The sequence below is a fragment of the Chanodichthys erythropterus genome, chromosome 18, assembly GCF_024489055.1.
Source record: "Chanodichthys erythropterus isolate Z2021 chromosome 18, ASM2448905v1, whole genome shotgun sequence".
NCBI lineage: Eukaryota > Metazoa > Chordata > Actinopteri > Cypriniformes > Xenocyprididae > Chanodichthys > Chanodichthys erythropterus.
The window spans coordinates 3328426-3346782 of NC_090238.1; the positions used below are offsets into that span (position 1 = coordinate 3328426).

Sequence of the window (18357 nt, forward strand, 5' to 3'; positions counted from 1 at the left end):
CTTTAAATCAATCTATTGTATAAAGTGCTGTATTAATAAACATGACGTGACTGAAGCTGAAGCAAACATATCCACATCACTATGATCAGATGCTTTCTGAACTGCTGTTTTCTCACCGCTGTGGTTTTGTTGTGTTTATTTTGTTATTGAGAGGAAAGTGTGCAGCACATATTTACACATTCATCTAATCACACAGAGTATATCAGGGCCTTTAAAGGGCAGCTTTTCCCAGATCAGTTCTCTGATTGCGAGACATTTCCTTCTTTTTTTATTTGTGAAGAATAACAGATTATTTAAACAAATATATCCTCAAAAAGTTACTGTCGTAAAATAACAAAAACATACAACACACAAAAAAAGCAAAGAGTTCAAAATACTGGATCAAGAAGGCAGAGAGACACAGTCACAGTCGTTCTCGGAGCCGCTTGATTGGACTGATCCAGTTAGGAGTAGATGGACCAGTAGATGATGTTAAAGAGGGTGTACGCACCGGGAAAGATCACTCGTGAGTATTTGTCTATGGCATGAGTGTCTATCCAGATGTTGACGTATCCCCGTGAGGTTTTGACCCGACTTTGACTCTGTCCGTCGGCGAGGGTCAGCTGGGCCAGGATCCTCTCCTGCCTCCCGCCGTTCTCAGGCATCCCGTAAGTCCCCGTTGTGTTGGGATCCACGTCGCTGTAGCATGTGGTCATCATCATGTCCTCATCTGGGTTTGCTATTCCACATGTGCAAGGCAACTGCAACATTAAGAGAGACAGACATGTTAGGGGAACGCAAGAGACTCAGGTCAGTGAAATGAAGAAAAAACCCTGCAAGGTCTAGAGATGTGCAGTGGTGTAATGTAACAAAGTAATAATACTTCGTTATAATACTTAAGTATTTTTTGGGAGAATCTGTACTTTACTTGAGTTTTTATATTTCGGTCAACTTTTACTTTTACTCCACTACATTTCTTAAATAAATTGTATACTTTTACTCCGATACATTTTCCCAAAGCATTTTCGTTACTTACTACAAAATAAAGTCGGAAGAACACAGACTGCAAGCAAGCATGTGCAAACAAGTGCTCGCACAACCGCGGTTAATTTCATTTTCCGGGTTGCGTCCGTTGCTGGAGCGGCTGAAAAGAGTGCGCTGTCATTACGAGACATTACGAGAGCGACCTCTAGAGGCGAAATAAAAACTATCACTGATGCCTCGTATGGTTTCTTTTGACACGTGATGTGAGGCTTCGCGCTGCACAGAGCGGGTCACTTCAAAACGATTTAAAACGGACAACAAAACGGTATGTTATACAATGTACACTACAGTACATGTTTTCATATCACTATAAAGTAATTAGTTTGTTGACTAGATGCTGCATTAGTGGAGAACAGTATGTTTGTCGTCGAGGCTGACATTAGTAGTAACCTCAAGCGGTTAAAACAACGTGACAAAAAAACAACAACAACAACTGTATGCCACGATTGTTACCATTCATTTGCATTAGTTTATAACTATTTGTTCGCTGTTTTGCATTCATTATCCGGCGATGTTGCATATTTAAACTGTATTCTCATCATACAGTGACAGAAGTATGAAAAATCAGAAATGTTGCCTATTCAATTTCAGTTTTTATCGGCACTGTAACACATACTTTGATTAGATAATCATAAATGTTTCTAAAATAGAGCCAAATAATGTGTGAGAGTACACATATAATAGACCCATGCTATGCCTTTGTGTGTAAAGATGGTAATTTTTAAGAATGACTGTTTGGATTTATATGAAATAGTAACATTTTACAATAAAAGTACATTTGTAAAATTAAATAAGGTTAATAAAATTATTGTTCATTTTTAATTTCAACATTTACATTTTAACATTTTAAAGTTGTCTCTTACATTATAATGCACTATGAATTAACATGAACGATCAATGTATAATTAATATATTAGTATTTTTATGTATAAAAATTACAACAAACATTTAGCCATTTTTTTAATTTAAAGAAACAAAATGTAAGAGCGTTAAACCTGAACACAATCTTGCTGCTCAAACTGTGTATAGAACAATTTTTAATAATATTTTTTTTCTCCATTTGTATTTTACATTTACTTGTACTTTTACTTTCAATACTTAAGTACATTTAATTTAAAAAAAATACTTTTCGTACTTAAGCACAAAAAATATCACATACTTTAAAACTTTTACTCAAGTAACATTCTAAACAGCAACTTTAACTTCTACCAAAGTCATTTTATGGTAAGATATTTATACTTTTACTGAAGTATAGTTTTCGAGTACTTTATACACCACTGGAGATGTGTGAACTTCTTTTAACTTGAGTGTCCATTTTTAGAAATGCGTGTCATACGTGTCAAAAGACGCGGGTGCAATGGTTAAAGTCTATTGGTTTACATAGAAAAACAATGGAAAAGTTGTGCAGTGGGATGGAAAAACATGTTATGTGTGAATGACAAAGTACACAAATCAAGTACTTGAGGAAAAGTACAGATACCCTAATAAAATATTACTCTAGTAAAAGTATTAAAGCACTCATTTTCAGTATTACTTGAGTAAAAGTATAAAAGTAATTGATTTTTAATATACTTAAGCATTAAAAGTATATGAACCATGTTTATTAGCCTATTTATTATAGTCAGTACCAGTCAGTTTATTTTTTTATATGTATTATACATTATACTTATTATTATACACTTTTACAGCAGATTTAACTGAAAGTCATGATCTAAATAAGATTTATTAATACTAAAATTTGGTATTAGCAACTTGCTTTTCGTGCCATTGAAGGTCCGACAATATTCCAGTTCAATTTGTCTGGATCACTGAATCAGTGAGTCGACTCAAGAGCAGCTGCAATCAGATCAGTCTGATCCATGAATGAATCCTTCACTCCGATTTGTGAACAAATTCCACGTGTTAGTTGGAAAGAATCGGCTCGTACACGAATCGGACATCGCTATCACGTCTCTGCTTGGGCAGTTAGAAATAATGAGGAACGATATGTTTTTAGTGAAATGAAATAGAGTAAAAAGAGTGATACTATGCTTTGGAATGTAGTGACATAAACATTTCCCAACAGACAAATACTCTGATAAAGCACAGATACTACTTAATTACAGTAACTGAGTAAAACTAATTTGTTTCTGTCCACCACTGGTGTCCTAGACAGCAATATAGTGTGGCCCAGGTCCGGCCCACACCTGGTACATGTGGATTACATCTGGACTATGTTGCTGTCACGGGTTCGACCCCTTACTCTGGCTCTAAATGGGGATTTTTTTTTCTTTTCTCTGTATCACTGTCTTCTTCTCGTCATGTTTGTCTACCAGCATCAGGCAAAGCAGAGAGTGGCGTCTTACTTGATTCCTGAGTTTCCTCTCTCTGCGCTCCTGTACGGTGGTCAGGTAATTGACGGCTGCGTACTCGATAACAGAGAGGAAGACGAAGACGAAGCTGACCCACAGGTAAATGTCCACAGCTTTGATGTAGGAGACTCTGGGCATGGAGGCGTTGACTCCGGTGATGATGGTGGACATCGTAAGAACCGTCGTGATGCCTGTGTGAAAGCAGCATTCATATGATTTTCACTGCAAAAAAACGATTTTCTTCCTCAGTATTTAGTCTTGTTAGTAGGTAGCAAGTAGTCTTGTTTTCCAGCACAAATATCTAATATCTAAACATGTACCTCCATTGACAGTCTTTTCTGTGTCTATTTGCGTGACGTAGGTAGTACAGTGAAGAAAAACTCCATCTCAATCTGTTTTACCTTTATTTGTAAAAGGTGTTTGACTTAGTCTTTGCATATTCGCTTTGTAAACACTGGATCGGTACTTCCGCCTACGTCACGCATGACCTTTCCAATGTGATTACGTAATGCGTGGCGCATCACAGAGCAGTGCAAGATGTGGTTAAAAAGTTAAAAAGTATATACATTTTTATTTTATTTCTTTTAGAAAATGACAGATCGTTTCTTAAGACTCTTATTCCTCGTCTGGGATCATGTAGAGCTCCTTGAAGCTGCACTGAAACTGACATTTGGACCTTCAACCCGTTGAACCCCAGTGAAGTCCACTATATGGAGAAAAATCCTGGAATGTTTTCCTCAAAAACCTTTTTTTTTTTCTTCTTCGATTGAAGAAAGAAAGACATAAACATCTGGGATGACATGGAGGTGAGTAAATTATCAGGAAATATTAATTCTGAAGTGAACTAATCCTTTAAGTCTTGTTTACTGAAAAATTTATCAACATTTTGTGAGTTTAGTGTGAAACAAGAAAAACATTTTTTATAAAAAAGATTATTTTTCTGACCCACTGGCAGATATTTGTTCTTGTTTTAAGCATAAACTCCATTTTAATATTTTTCAGAAAGCATAACTTAATATCAGGTCATTTTGCTTAATTTAATAATCTTTAGATATTTGTACTGGAAAATAAGACAAAAGTATAAAGTAAGCAATTCATTTTTGCAGTGTTGAGGACCCAACCTGATTTTTAAGATGATCTCCATACAACTGAATAATCTCTTGCCCTCCAATAATTACTGAATGCTTAAGGAATGTCTAATCATATTTTATCATCACAGTTTGATGAGTTTCATTGTACCAAGAGGAACTCTCGCAGGCACAGCTCTGCGGTCGATCCAGAACGACACCCAGGACAGCATGACCATCAGCGTTGCCGGGAAGTACGTTTGCAGCAGGAAGAAGAAGATGTGTCGACGAAGAGTGAAGTGAATGTAGAGGCGATTATACCAGCCTGGAAAAGACAAATCTGGATTAAAGTGCTGCGATGATACGGCAGTGCTCGCAGGTGAGTTATGTTGTTATTGCATTTTTACAATATCATTAATGTACTGTTACTGAAAGAAACAGCCAGATCATTTCAAACATCTCTACAAGACTTGCAATTGCTGTAGAAGTCGTTATGCCAGACATTTAAGTATATAACAACATAACATGGGAAACGTTAAAGCATATGGAAAGAGGGCTTTGATGTAAAGTGTAGCTGGTATTGGATCCACATACAATTGTTTTGTAGACTTCTTTTCATTTGCTAGTGTCTGTTTATGGCTCAAAAACACATTAGAACTACAGCTTGGACAGTTTCTGAGATGTTGCTGGATATATTTCAATAAACTTCAGGTTAAAGAGCCCCTATTATGCTATTTTAAAGGTTCCTAGTTTTGTTTTGGAGACTCCTACAACAGGTTAACATGCGTCCAAGGTAAAAAAAAAAAAAAAACACTTTAATCTTCTCATAATATCCATTGCAGCATCAGCTTTTTTCTAACAGTGTGAAAAGGATTCGGTCTCTCTAAACCCAGCTTTTCCAAAAACCTGCTCTGATTGGTCAGATGGCCCAGTCTGTCATGATTGGAGTAACTTACATTTTAGACACAATATTATTGGTTTGTGTTTGCAACGCCAATTAAAATAGTTCCAAATGAATGATTCAGTGAGTCACTGTTAAATCCTCAGCACTAATGCACAGGCTGACCATCTGTCCAGCTGCAGGGCCAGCAATCTCAGACCAGAAGTTAGGATAGGGCTGATGAACGCTGAACCTCCACTCTGAAACTGCCGGAGTGATAATAACCCAGTGCTATTGAACCGTTACTGTACGCTGCTCGAGGACCGGAACTAACTGTAGTGTAACAGCAAACGCAATGTCAAAGAGCACTAAATACAATTGAGAAAAGCACAGTGATAAGTTTGCCAACAAAAGCACTAGTTCTGAAAACATGCGTATTTTACAATATACGGTTTAATATGCCAAAAATATGTTCTAAAAAGATTTTATTAACGTTTCCATTATGTTATGAAAACTTTAAAAAACACATTTTTTTTATTTGAATGATGTTTTCTTAAAGTTCAGGAGGAGCAGGTTCAGATAATCAAACTAATTAACACGAGTGTTATGTAACGTGTAACATAGTCATGATGAGGAATAATTCTTTAATCATCAAACACTCAGGAACCAGGAAAAACACAGAAGAAAACCACATTACAATCAACGAGAACCGACAGAGACTGAGGGAGAACACGGTATATATACATGAGACAAACAAAGGACCTTAACGAGATAATTAACAAGACACAGGTGAGGAAAATGATTACTAATTACACATACTGGGGAAAACTAGGTCACAGGGAAACTAACCAAACACTCAATGAAACATGAGGAAAATAACACAAAAAAAACTCAAACCGTGATATTACTCCCCCCTCCCTGAAAGGCATGTCTGGAGGCTGACTAGGAGAATCTTTGGCAGGACAGGAAGACTTCAGGGCAGTACCGGTGGTACAGGGATCTATCTCTCTTTATGTAATTATATGTAAGTGTTAACTCGTGAAATGATTTAAAACATATTTTCTTGGTTATGCAAATGTTTTATCGTTTTGCAAGTATTATGAGAACAATGGGTCTCATTCAATAAGCTTGCCTACGCACAAATTTGTGCATGAAATGTGCGCAACAGAGGGGCTGCTTTAGAGAAGAGGAAGAGTTGTTGTAGTAGAGTGTTGTTGCCGTCATTTTACACCGGACTGCTTCACAAACGAGAGTCAATTGAACACAAAAGATGAACATGACGGCACATGCTAGTGGATGAGTTGAATCAACTCCACAGCAACTACATCAATTTATCCACTAACCATTCAGAAACGTCTAAAAGTTGTAACTTCTTCCTGAGTCTCTCCATCAGTGTCGACTCCGGTTTGAACAATGTAAGGCTGAACACCGTTACTGACAATCCTCATTTTGGCTGCGTGAGATTCTCCAGCTTTGTTGTTGTTGAGCTGTTAAAGCTCCGCCCTCTTCTGGAGCAGCTCATTTGCATTTAAAGGGACACACACAAAAACGGTGTGTTTTTGCTCATACCCAAATAGGGGCAAATTTGACAAGCTATAATAAATGATCTGTGGGTATTTTGAGCTGAAACTTCACAGACACATTCTGGGGACACCAGAGATTTACATTACATCTTGTGAAAGGGGCATTATAGGTCCCCTTTAAAACATTTCAGACATCGTGAAAGCTGTCACCTGTGCTGCTGTAGAAAGCAAGCTTAGTTGTGGTGTGGAACTTCTGGATGAGAAACTGAGACAGAGAAATCCTGTCATCGGTGTTCAGGGACTCGTTGCCCTTCTTCCAGTAAAGCATGAGATCATCGTCAGTGTATGCATCTGAGAAAACAACACATGCAATCCACATCATCACATAAACAGGGTTTTGTCTCGGCACATTTTCAATGACATGCATCTTAATTCTTCAGTTCAACAAATCCACATTCACATGGACGTAAGTGAAGATGACATGTGTGATGTGTTTGTGTACTTACAGCTCTCGATCTCTAGTGAGCATGTCTGTGTGTCCAGTGGAAATCGACTCAGGTCCATGTTACACATGGCAGTGACGGTCACTCTACAACAACACATAAGACATCAAACGTTAGTTCAGACAGGTTAGTTCAGGATGATCCATGACTTGAGCTGACATGCATCAGAAGTGGATTGCAGAGCAGACTGGAATGGACTAGTTTATCTTCTGTTATTTGCATGTTGTTTAATGTTGAAGTATCATGTTATGGAAGAGTTTTGCTGCTGTTATTCATTCAGCCTGATCTATTGTGTTTTTAGTCTGGTCTCGATGGATAGGGGTTTGCCCACAACAAAACCAGATCACTAACAATAATGTGTTAACAATTTATTTTGTTATTAAGAGGAAAGCGTGCAGCACATATTTACATATTCATCTAAACGGGTATGTCACTGCAAAGGTATTTAAAACTTTTTTTACCCTTTAGCAAAGAATGAAAAGAAAGAAAAAAACTTCAATGAGCATACTGGGCCTTAATTATTGCTTTTTAAGAGTTTTGAGCTACTTAAAATGGGAACGCAAAAGTTTTGCGAGGGAATGCAAAAGATTTGGAAAAAAAAAAAAAAGATTCCTCCCTTCCCAATTTTTTTTTTCCACCACCACGTCCATTTAGTTGCTCCGTACTATAGAAATCTATTTTGTGTTTTTTATGGTCTTTGCAGATTGAATAGTTGGAGCTGATTTGCCAGTTGTCATAGGATTGTCATGTTTCCAACCACCTATTTTGAATTTTGGGATATAAAAATGCTGGATGGAAACTTCAGGATGTTCAAAATTTCTAAAAATATGCATAAAAAAAATGCACTTAACTGACGCAGATCATTGTTTTATCTGATAAGAAGACATGCACATAAACTTCAATGGAAACACATTTTCCGAAGAAACCCCTTAAAACCTCACGTGACTTTGCCTCAGCACAGGCTGTGATTGGATAGCTGGACTAACCAGCGGACCAATTGCATTGCAGCATCTCAAATGTTCTGAAATGCCTAATTTGGTTTAATTTCCTCCAGAAGTATCTCACATGATTATATTCCCAAACACCAGCATCTGAATGCAAGAGAACATGACAGCGTTTATTGTGTTTCGTCTGACGCTCTGAGACGCAACTTACTTATGATGGGGAAAGAAAGAGCCAGATTGTAGCAACTTCCATTTTTAATACTGATATTTTGCACTAATTTCCCAGAAAGTGACAATTTTGTTCTTTTGAACACATGGGATGGAAACGCTGATTTATTTGCAAATGTTTTATGCCATATTCCAATTTGAAGTTAAATTTAGGAATGAGATGATTAGAGGGTTTCTAACAGGTTCACCTCAGACTGTAGAGGACGTTGCCATCTGGATACACTCGTAACATCACATTGTCTGTCGTTGTGTCATGGATGAAAGATCTTTTGGAATGAACAAAGAACATGTCGGGTACCCAAATCTTCTTCACCAGCCGGCTGTCGAATGTCATGCTTTGATTGTTGGTGCTTGGAAAAGATAAGCGCTCATCTTTCCAGTAATGCCTCAAATACAGTGTCATCGTAAAATCCTGATGGGAAACATCAGATGTACTGAGCTATTTGCAAAGAATTGAAAACATTAAAACCAACAGTTCAAGGTTGTGCTTTACAGTGATTTGCCACAGGCGAAAGTGCGATCTTATGTACGACACATTATCGGTGTTACATTTAATGATTAATAACCAAAAAGCAACACAGTACTGTAGGAAACATTCATCAGCATTTTCAACATGATTGCTCATCACTCAAACACTCACCATATCAACCTCAGAGATAGTGTCGAGACTTTCAACCTGAACATCCACACCTACTGGAATTGGGGGTCCTGTTGAAGAGAAAACTGTTTTCACTTCTCACTTGTGCTAGTATCATTTTTTTATAGATTAAAATGAAAGCATTATCATAAAATATTTCATTCTAGAAAATATATCCATTGTGCCTACAGTAATGCAGTTTCTGTGAGCAGACAGGATTTAACACCGCAGTGTTTGTGGCCTATTTTAGCTCAGTGACACAAGCACTCAAATGCAAGTGGGTCACGAGCGATCACGGTGCTGCTGACTGACTGTCTCACATCTGGACACTTTCCACGTCTGTTTTCCTTTTCCCTAGTGCCAGAATATTCTACACATGGCAAAGCCAAAAAGTTAATGAAAGTGGTGTAATGGTATCAACCATTATAACTGAGTCGAGTTATGAAACAGATGCTCTTCTCTGCAGTAGAAAGTGGTATTTTAACATGTTCCTCAAACAGCACCAGTGCTGTGGGTTTGATTCCCAGGGGATGAAAAATGGATAAAAATTAACTGAAGGTTCTGCCAATTGCATACATGTGTGTCCAGTGTTTTGCACTAAAAAAAATATTCTCTTTATTTGTATTTTTGTCTTGTTTTCCAGTACAAATATCTAAACATTATATCTACACTGGGAAATATATCCTTTACTGGGAAAACAAGACAAAAATACTGAGTAAGAATAATTTTTTGCAACATAGATAGGATTGGACTGTATAACATGGACTAAATAATTAAAACCATCCATAAATATAAAACATATTAAGTGTTAACCACAAATCCATGTGCAACACAAATTCAAGCATGACCAATACAGCGTGCAGCGTTCCAGCATCCAGTGTTTGTGTGCAGATATCTCATTTCAGTCTGGATATTATAAGCAGCTCATGCTCACCTCCAAACGCTGGTCTCATTGTAAAATCATGGTCATCTATCCTCAACAGCTGCTCTGATTTGGTCATAGGAGACTTTGTCATGTCTGGACTTCTTCTGAAGATCGGGCTAAAATGATAAGAGTAAAACTATTAGACAAAGCTGTGAGCTGAAGCTCTGTGCGGACGAGGGACTAAATGAAATGCTTCAAAAGCAACATCCCAGCTGACAGGAAACGTACTCAGAACTTTGGCAAGGTTCAAGTTATGAACAAACATTCTTCTGTAACATTAATAGAATGTTTGTTCAAAGTTAACTGGTCTTTAATAATGTTCTTAAAACGTTAGCACAAAAATGATACATTATAGTTGTTGATTCCTAAAGATCACTATAAAAAATCGATATTGAATGATATTGCACCTGCCAGACTTGTGGCTTCCTCCATCCACTCGTGTTGTTTCTCTCCGTAATCTGTGAGGGAAGAGAATTAAATGAAATTCTGCTATATCAACAGAATCTGCTCATCTGCAGTGATTCAGCAGCATGGATGTAAACAACATGACCAAATGTGTTAAATGGAGTTGAGAGCACTGCACTCATATTGGTCTCATTTGACAAAATACTTGGATGTAAAAATACTGCCTTACTGTACTTAAGTATCTACATTTTCAAGTGTCTGTTAGAGTATTTTTATTTTGGGAAACTTTTAACTTTCCTTCACTACATTCCAAAGCACAACATCATACTTTTTATTTCACTATATTTCATAAAAACACATCATATGTCATTATAAATGTGTGCAGGGAAGACCAGCCCACAGCATCATCACAGACTTTTTGAAGGGAGACCCCCGACAATAAAGCTTTCGAAGTGGTCATACTCCTGGGAGAATGGGCTCTTACCCACAGATGCTAGGGCATGTCGCACGCCTCATAGGCAACAGAAACTGCTTCCACAATTCATTTACTAATGGCCTGCTTAGAAGCTGAGGACCCTTTCTTGGGGAACCTGAAGCATACCAATAACTGGTCAGACTTCCACCATCGGGAGGTTCTTTGAACATAAATCTCAGGAGCCCTCAGAGGGCAAAGTGAGTGTAGCCTCTCTTGGTCCATCAACACAAAAGAAGGAGGACGGAAGGCCTGCAGAACTGTACAGTGTATCGTATTCAATAGTACCTTAGGCACCTAGTCTGGTCTAGGGTGAAGAATATCCTTCACCCTACCCGGAGCAAACTCTAAGCAGGACGAGGCAACTGATTGGGCCTGCAAACCTCCTACCCTCTTAAAGTCCCCCTGTTATCAATAATTTTATCCTTTAAAACTCATCTTTGTTCACCTAAATTACATATTTAATTATTTTTCATGTAAAAAAAAATACTTCATGCCTTAAAATAGCCTGAATGTAACTACACGCTTGTACACACTTGCCCTTATCAAACAGCTAATAATGTGTTGGTAATGTTACACAAACCGTGTTCCCATTTGCCATCTCAGTCTGACTTCTAAAAATCAGTATCCTTAGAAACGCTTTGAACAACTTGGAATGTCAGTGGAGAAAAGCATATAGTTCTTTATAACATTGTAATATAGATCATATACATAATTCACCCAATATAATGCTAAATGTGCACAAATTTTCATATCAACAGAAAAATATACTGTGATTACATGACTTCTCTGACTCCTGTGCTTCAGAGCATAGTTAATGATATGCTAAAGTCCGCCCACAAGACGATGTGATTGCACTTGCAATTTCAAATTGTGTTTTTGAGAATGTTCACTGCCGTTTTAAGGAGAAAATACACAGCAATGGTGTTGACTTATGAATTTACACATGATTTTTCTAAATACATATTAAAAACACACATAGACATATAAACAACATTAAAAACTTTTCACCACTGAGTCTTTAAGAGAAGTGATAGCCAACAAAAATGTCATCTTCAAAGAGAGAGATTTCTCAGAGACAGAGTCTATATGTTCGAAGTGTGCCAGGGACAGCCCCTGTAAAACCACAGCCAAATCCCAGGCTGGAACTCTCTCATGAGGCAGGCCTCATCCTCAGAATGCCATGAAGGAAACGAGTTACCAACTGGTGTCTTCCCAAAGACCCATCGCTTAATGGTGCTTGGAAGGCAGCTATTACTGCCACATGGACCTTAAGCGTGGAGGGGGATAGACCAGCAGAGAAACGATCCTGAAGGAACTCCAGCACTGGCCAGACCCACAGTTTCCACATCTGTGGCTGGGGGTGTTATATTGTGCCCTCGGCTTGTGACAGAAGGTCCCTCCTGATGGGAATCTCCCAAGAAGAACCACACTCGAGCTGGCCAGAAAGGGACTACTAGGAGTAGGCTGATGCAGTTCTGGTGAATTCTGTTTAAAAAAAAAGTGTACAGATGTTGCCTTGGACTGGGTGGCATAGTTCAGACGTTGCCGAGAGAACCTGGATGTGTGAGGGAAAACCAGAGCAGACAGTGGGTCGACTCTTGTGATGCAGATCCACTTGGCCTGGCCGAACTTTCTCCATATAAACTTCACCATTTCAGGTGAAGTCTCCACTCCCCGAGCCTCAGCCCCTGCCTCAACAGAATATCTGTTCCCACATTGAGGTGCCCAGGGATGTAAACTGCTCTGAAGGAAAGCAGGACCACAGGAGAGGGTGCAACCACATACCCCCCTGATGATTTTCAATATGAAACTACTGAAGTATTGGCTGTTTGAACAGGAACATGGAAGCCCCTGAGGTCTGGGAGGAAGTATTTCAGAGCTAGAAAAACAGCCATCATCTCCAGGCTATTTGTGTGCCACAAGAGATGATGCCCTCTCCACAGACCCTATACAGGTCCCTGGGACAGAAACCAAGGTTTCTTCCACATCACCAAAGTACAAAGGAATCTGCACATAACCTTGGTCATGTGGAAAGCATTACCTTTCGGAAAAAAACCCTTTGTTCTGAGCCACCACTATAATAGTCACATGTACAGCAGGCAAAAACTTATCATGTTAGACGCAACTGCCATGAGCCCCAGCAGTCTCTGAAACTGCTTTACTCTGATGGCCTGGCCTAGCTTGATTCTGGACACTGCCACTAGAATCGACTCGATACGAGCAGGAGACTGTCGTGTATGCATCTTAACCGAGACCCAAATTACTCCCATAAAAGTTGTCCACTGAACTGGGGATTGCATACTTTTCTTGGAGTTTAGTCCCTACCTCAACTGCCTTATATGGGCAATGACAACATCTTGAGGCCAAAAAACGGCATCTCCTGAGATTGCACTAGATTCAGCCATTCATCAATATAATTGAGTACATGGATACCCTGGGGTCACAGAGCAGCCTGTGCTGCATCCATGTAATTCGTAAATGTTCGAGGGGATAATGCTGGGCAAAATTGAAGAACACAATACTAATACGCTTGGTTTAACTAACGCAGATCTATAATGGGACGCAACCGCTATGAACTATGAAATACCAGCTGTAAAATCTGTACTCTCTCTCGGAAGTAAGAATATTTTTTATGGCCTCCTTCGCCAAGAGAGATTGCACTTCCATTACCTGAGCCTGCTAAGGGCCCATCATATTAGTCAACTCTCCGTTGAACCTTGTTGGGTGAGAACCAAACTACATTCTATACCCTTTTCCCACTGTATGACGGTCCCACTATAACGCATTTGCCTGATGCTTCCAGACTGACAGATAATCTACTAGGGGAACTAGGTAAAGGTAAAGGCCTCAAGTAAAGCCTTTCCAGAGAGAATGATGCTCCTCAGATCAGTCTTCTCTTAGGAAGGCTTCAGCCAAGAGTGGGCCCAACATCTGCGCAGGGTGGGGGTGGTTTAGAGAGGCAAAACTCTCCTTTTGCTGTTGACAATGTGAGGAGCCTGATATTGATGGCTGCCAGCCATCAATATCAGGCTCCTCACAGAACAGCAGGGAATAAAGTCTGCCAAATGTCTCTTTGTCTGCTGAAGCCTCTCGACAACTGAGCTTACAGCCTCACCAAAGTGGCAAGGAGGAGACAGCAGAGCATCAAGGAGGAATGTTTTGTCCCTCCCCTTGATGCCAGATAGACTGCATGGGCTGTCTCCTTAATGGCATGAAGACACAGGTCCGTGGCCTGATATAGCTTTTTAATAGAGTTGGGCCCGACCCCTTCACCTTCGTCCAGTTCCCTAAGCAGGTCGGCTTGGTGGGCTTGCAAGATTGCCATCGTATTCAAGCAAGCACCCGCTTGACCTGCCGTCATACAATCCTTGCCTACCAGGGACGATGTAATCCTGCACAGTTTGGTGGGCAAGGTTGGGGACTTTAGGGATGATGTAGCATCACTGTGGGAGATAGTATCCTAGTGTCTCTTCAACCCAAGGTATCGTCCCATAGCCATTTTCTCTCACCCCCACAATCAATGTGTAATATGAAATAGTGGGGCTGAAACTCGAGAGGAGAATGGCTTGTTCCAGGATCTTGACAACTCTATTGCAGGCCCAAAGTGGAGGCTGTGATTTGCTCTGCAGGAAGCACTAGTCTAGCTTGCTCCTTCGATGCACTTCCTGCTTCTCGGTCGTCCATTCGATATTCAACTTGGCCACAGCATGATTCACAACCTCTTAGAGATCCTCATAACATGGGGACAGGAGTGGCAAATCTTCCAAATCCCCTGCCTCGATGCTGATCACATCTACCTCCTCAGAGCTAGACAGTGCCAACATTCGAACTCTTGCCTGGGGCAGGAGAAGTTGCAAGAGCAGGCTTCCGGATCCAGAGCAAAGGCACTGAAGTAAGCAAGTGAGAGCTGAGAAAGGGATCAATCTCAAAGTCCTCCACAGCTCCATTTGAGACCCCCATGATCAGAAACGCCATGTTGTCTCCGTATATGCGGGACCAGAAGTGTGAGTGTGGCCATTTTCATAAAAAATGGCTAGACGGGAGCGGAGCATCCTTAGCAGAAGCTGTTTACAGTGTGCACAGCCAGCCCCCTTGAGAGCTGACCATGCATGCTCCGCTCCCAAGCAGCTCACACAGAGATCATGTGTGTCCCCGCCTATGATGTTACGAAGGCAAGGAGGCACACGCAAACTAAACTGCTTATCACTTGCCGTTTTCTTATTTTAAAGGGGAGAAACAACACCAAATAAGACCAACAGTTTACACAGAGTACTTGCTAAAGCACAGAAGCTGATCCTACTTTGTTCCAGGTAACCTTTATAGCTTCTGCGAGATGCTGTCATGTGACGCAGCACCAATCAAGATTGGAGTTGTTGCACACATGCTTCAGATGCAGTCACTCAGAGGTGTTCCCCATAGCATCTTTGGATGCAGCACAAGTTCCTTCGAAAGGGAACGTCACCCACTCAGAGATGCAACAGCAATGTATGATTCATGAACAAGCTAATTCTTTTTAATGAATCTGCTAAATCGGTTTGCAAATCGGACTGAACGATTCATTCATAATTGGACTGATCCGACTGCATCTGTTCTCGAGTCAACAAATCACTGATTCAAAATAACTATTCTGAGTGAATCTTCAGTTAACGATTCATTGAATTCACAAGTCTGACTCAAAATGAGCCGAGAACAGGAGATTCTCGGAGCTTGAGTGCGTGTGCGATTACTGGTGTAAAAAGTAAGTTACTAATGGAGAATTTTAAGATTTTTTTATTGTAAATGGAAGTGTGGGTCATGACTATTAGTTGTGGGTGAACTGTTTAAGCCCATTGTATGAAATATTCTAATGTGGATGTCCATGTTTGTGTATTTCCATCTGAATGGGGAAGGTTTTAGGTAAAAACTAAACATATTGTTAAAAAATACAGCAAATTAATGCACATGAATCTTTTCTGCAACTGTAGCCGTTTCAAATGATGTGAAACTAGTATGTTTGCATAGCGTTTTTCTATATGTGTGTTTATATTTGTCAACACACATTTACACATTATGTTTTTCCTCATTTCTATATAATATATGGTATATTTTGTTACTTTCAGTTGTATGCACACTTGAATTAGCAGTAGTAGTTATCAGTGTATGACAAGTTTTGGAAAAAAAATAAAAGGTTCTTACAATACATATTAATTGTCTTTATCGTAAGTTTATGATAGCAGTCATTTGTGCTTTTTCAATCAATTCCAGCTTGTGTTGTACAGGCATAATTTCCTTCTATGCATCATATGCATCTGAACTATTTTTGAAGCATCTTTGTTTTTCAGCTTAAATCAAGCGCATCATCCTCATTGTCATGTGCAAATGACAGCTGAAGAATAGAGCAGCAGAAACAGGCCGTGATGTTTGACGTGATGTTACTGTTTGAGAGCGAGCGGCTGCGGTCCCTCACCAGCAGCTGGTTAATAATCCGCTCAGTAGAAATCCTCTCTGTTCCACAGAACAAACCAGCAGCATCTCCTCCACTGCCACGACACAACACTGATCTGCCATCATCTGTTCCTGCTTGAAATGGTGCAGGGAGATCACACACTTCATAAAAATAAGGGTTTTATGCTTAAAACAAGAACACATATCTTTCAAATAATCTTGTTTTTCCTTTGAATTATGTTGATTTTTCAGACCTCATTGGCAGATGTTTGTTTGTTGAACTTTTTAGAATCTATAAAACCTTTTCCCATCATGTAAACATTGGATTTAGTTTTAATTAATTAATTTTTTTATTTTAATTAAATTTTATGACTTAAACAGCTCGTAAACATACTTTATCATTAGAAAAAAAAAAATTAAATTACCTGTTAAACATGGAAGTATTATGAATCAATTTAGACATTTCTCTTTATATAAAAACTTTTTGACATGAAGGGATTTTTAAAATTTAGTCAAGAAACCTAGAGTTCTATATAGAACCCCACTGACCCTGTTCCATTGCACAAAAGGTTCTATAGAATATCAAAATGTTCTTCACATTAAGAAAAAAAACTATTCTTTAAGAACAGGTCACTGAAAGGCTCTTCGTGTAGCCAAAATGCTTCTGTCACATTGCTGTGAAAACCCTCTTTTGGAACCTGTGTGTGTAAAACGAGACATGTTTAACTGAGATGAGGATGATTGAAAGTAAGATGCTCAAAGCTTCAGTGGTGATGAAAGCTGCTTTCCCATCAAGCCAAATTAAAAGGTTTACAGCCACTGAGCTTGATGATGATCGCTGATAAGAAACTCACAGGAAATCTCCATATGCTGTCTGATTACATCTTAAGGGATGATGCCTTTCTAGTGCCTTCTGTCCACACAAGGGTGAAACTCAAGCTTCAGGCACTGATATGAAATCCTGCATTGCACTGGCAGAATATTTCACACACACAACGATAAAAGTACAGGGGGGGGAACAACATCAGCACTTCCTGAGAAAGTTCTGCATTTAAAACAACAATAGAACATCATTTTCTATGTTACACCTTATGATGGGTGAAAGTACAAAGCAATCCATCAGAGTTCATTTCCTTCCTTTGCACGATTGACAACAGGATTATTACCTGCTTTGCTTGTAGGTCTCCAGTTTGTGACCTCTTTTGTGGGCCGATCTCCCGGCGGCGCCCAGCTGACAGACGCAGATGAACACGAGCACAGTATCCAGCTGCATGCTGCACATACTCAACGCTCACATTCCCAGCGCTCTGCAAGCCCGGCCAGCCTCAGCGCTTCGCCTGCGGACATCGGTTCTTCAGTGCTGCAGCCTGAGCCAACATGGAGGTCTGTGCTGTCAACATCACACACGGCTTAATCTCCACACTGGGAAAAGCAATTTCGACTAAACCTATAAATCCTTGAGCGTCAGATGGCACAGATTTGATCCCTGCAGTGGCGGACGCGCTCTGCTTGCCATGCGCCGCCCCAAACCAATTCTCCTAATGATACTGTGCTCTGCATTTCTCTGGCGGGGTCAGTCGTGAGGAGGCTGCGCAGACAGACAGACAGATACAGAGAGAGACAGTTGAGCCTCATCCAGTCTGTGTACATCTGCATCTGAACAACACGCACAGCTAACAATGCCTGGATCCCTAAACATTCCCAGAACAGACATCCTAAAAAAGTTTTGTTATACAACTGTAAAGGGTTCCATCAGGCGCTTCATATTTAGAACCTATTTTTTTTTAAATTATTTTATTTAACAGGAACAATGGACAGTCAATGACAGCCCCAGAATTAGCTACAGAGCAAAATTTCATCTGCAGCCCCCAGGTAGGAGAAACTAAAACTAAGAAAGTCATCAACAAGAGCATATACAATAAAATTCCTAATTTAACAATTGTAAAAGAGATCCAAATAATATAGCACAAAA

The 18357-nt window shown here is 39.6% G+C and overlaps 1 protein-coding gene across 1 annotated transcript; it reads right to left on the minus strand.

Moving 5' to 3' along the window:
* Window positions 1-443: 443 nt before the first annotated feature.
* Window positions 444-17667, minus strand: LOC137006480 (gamma-aminobutyric acid receptor subunit rho-1). The gene is made up of 10 exons (XM_067367278.1): window positions 17552-17667; window positions 10489-10539; window positions 10091-10197; window positions 9160-9227; window positions 8708-8931; window positions 7351-7433; window positions 7055-7195; window positions 4614-4766; window positions 3369-3565; window positions 444-740 (listed from the first exon to the last, which is right to left on the minus strand). The coding sequence occupies exons 1-10, from the start codon at window positions 17665-17667 to the stop codon at window positions 444-446; spliced, it is 1437 nt and encodes a 478-aa protein (XP_067223379.1).
* Between the last annotated feature and the right edge of the window lie 690 nt (window positions 17668-18357).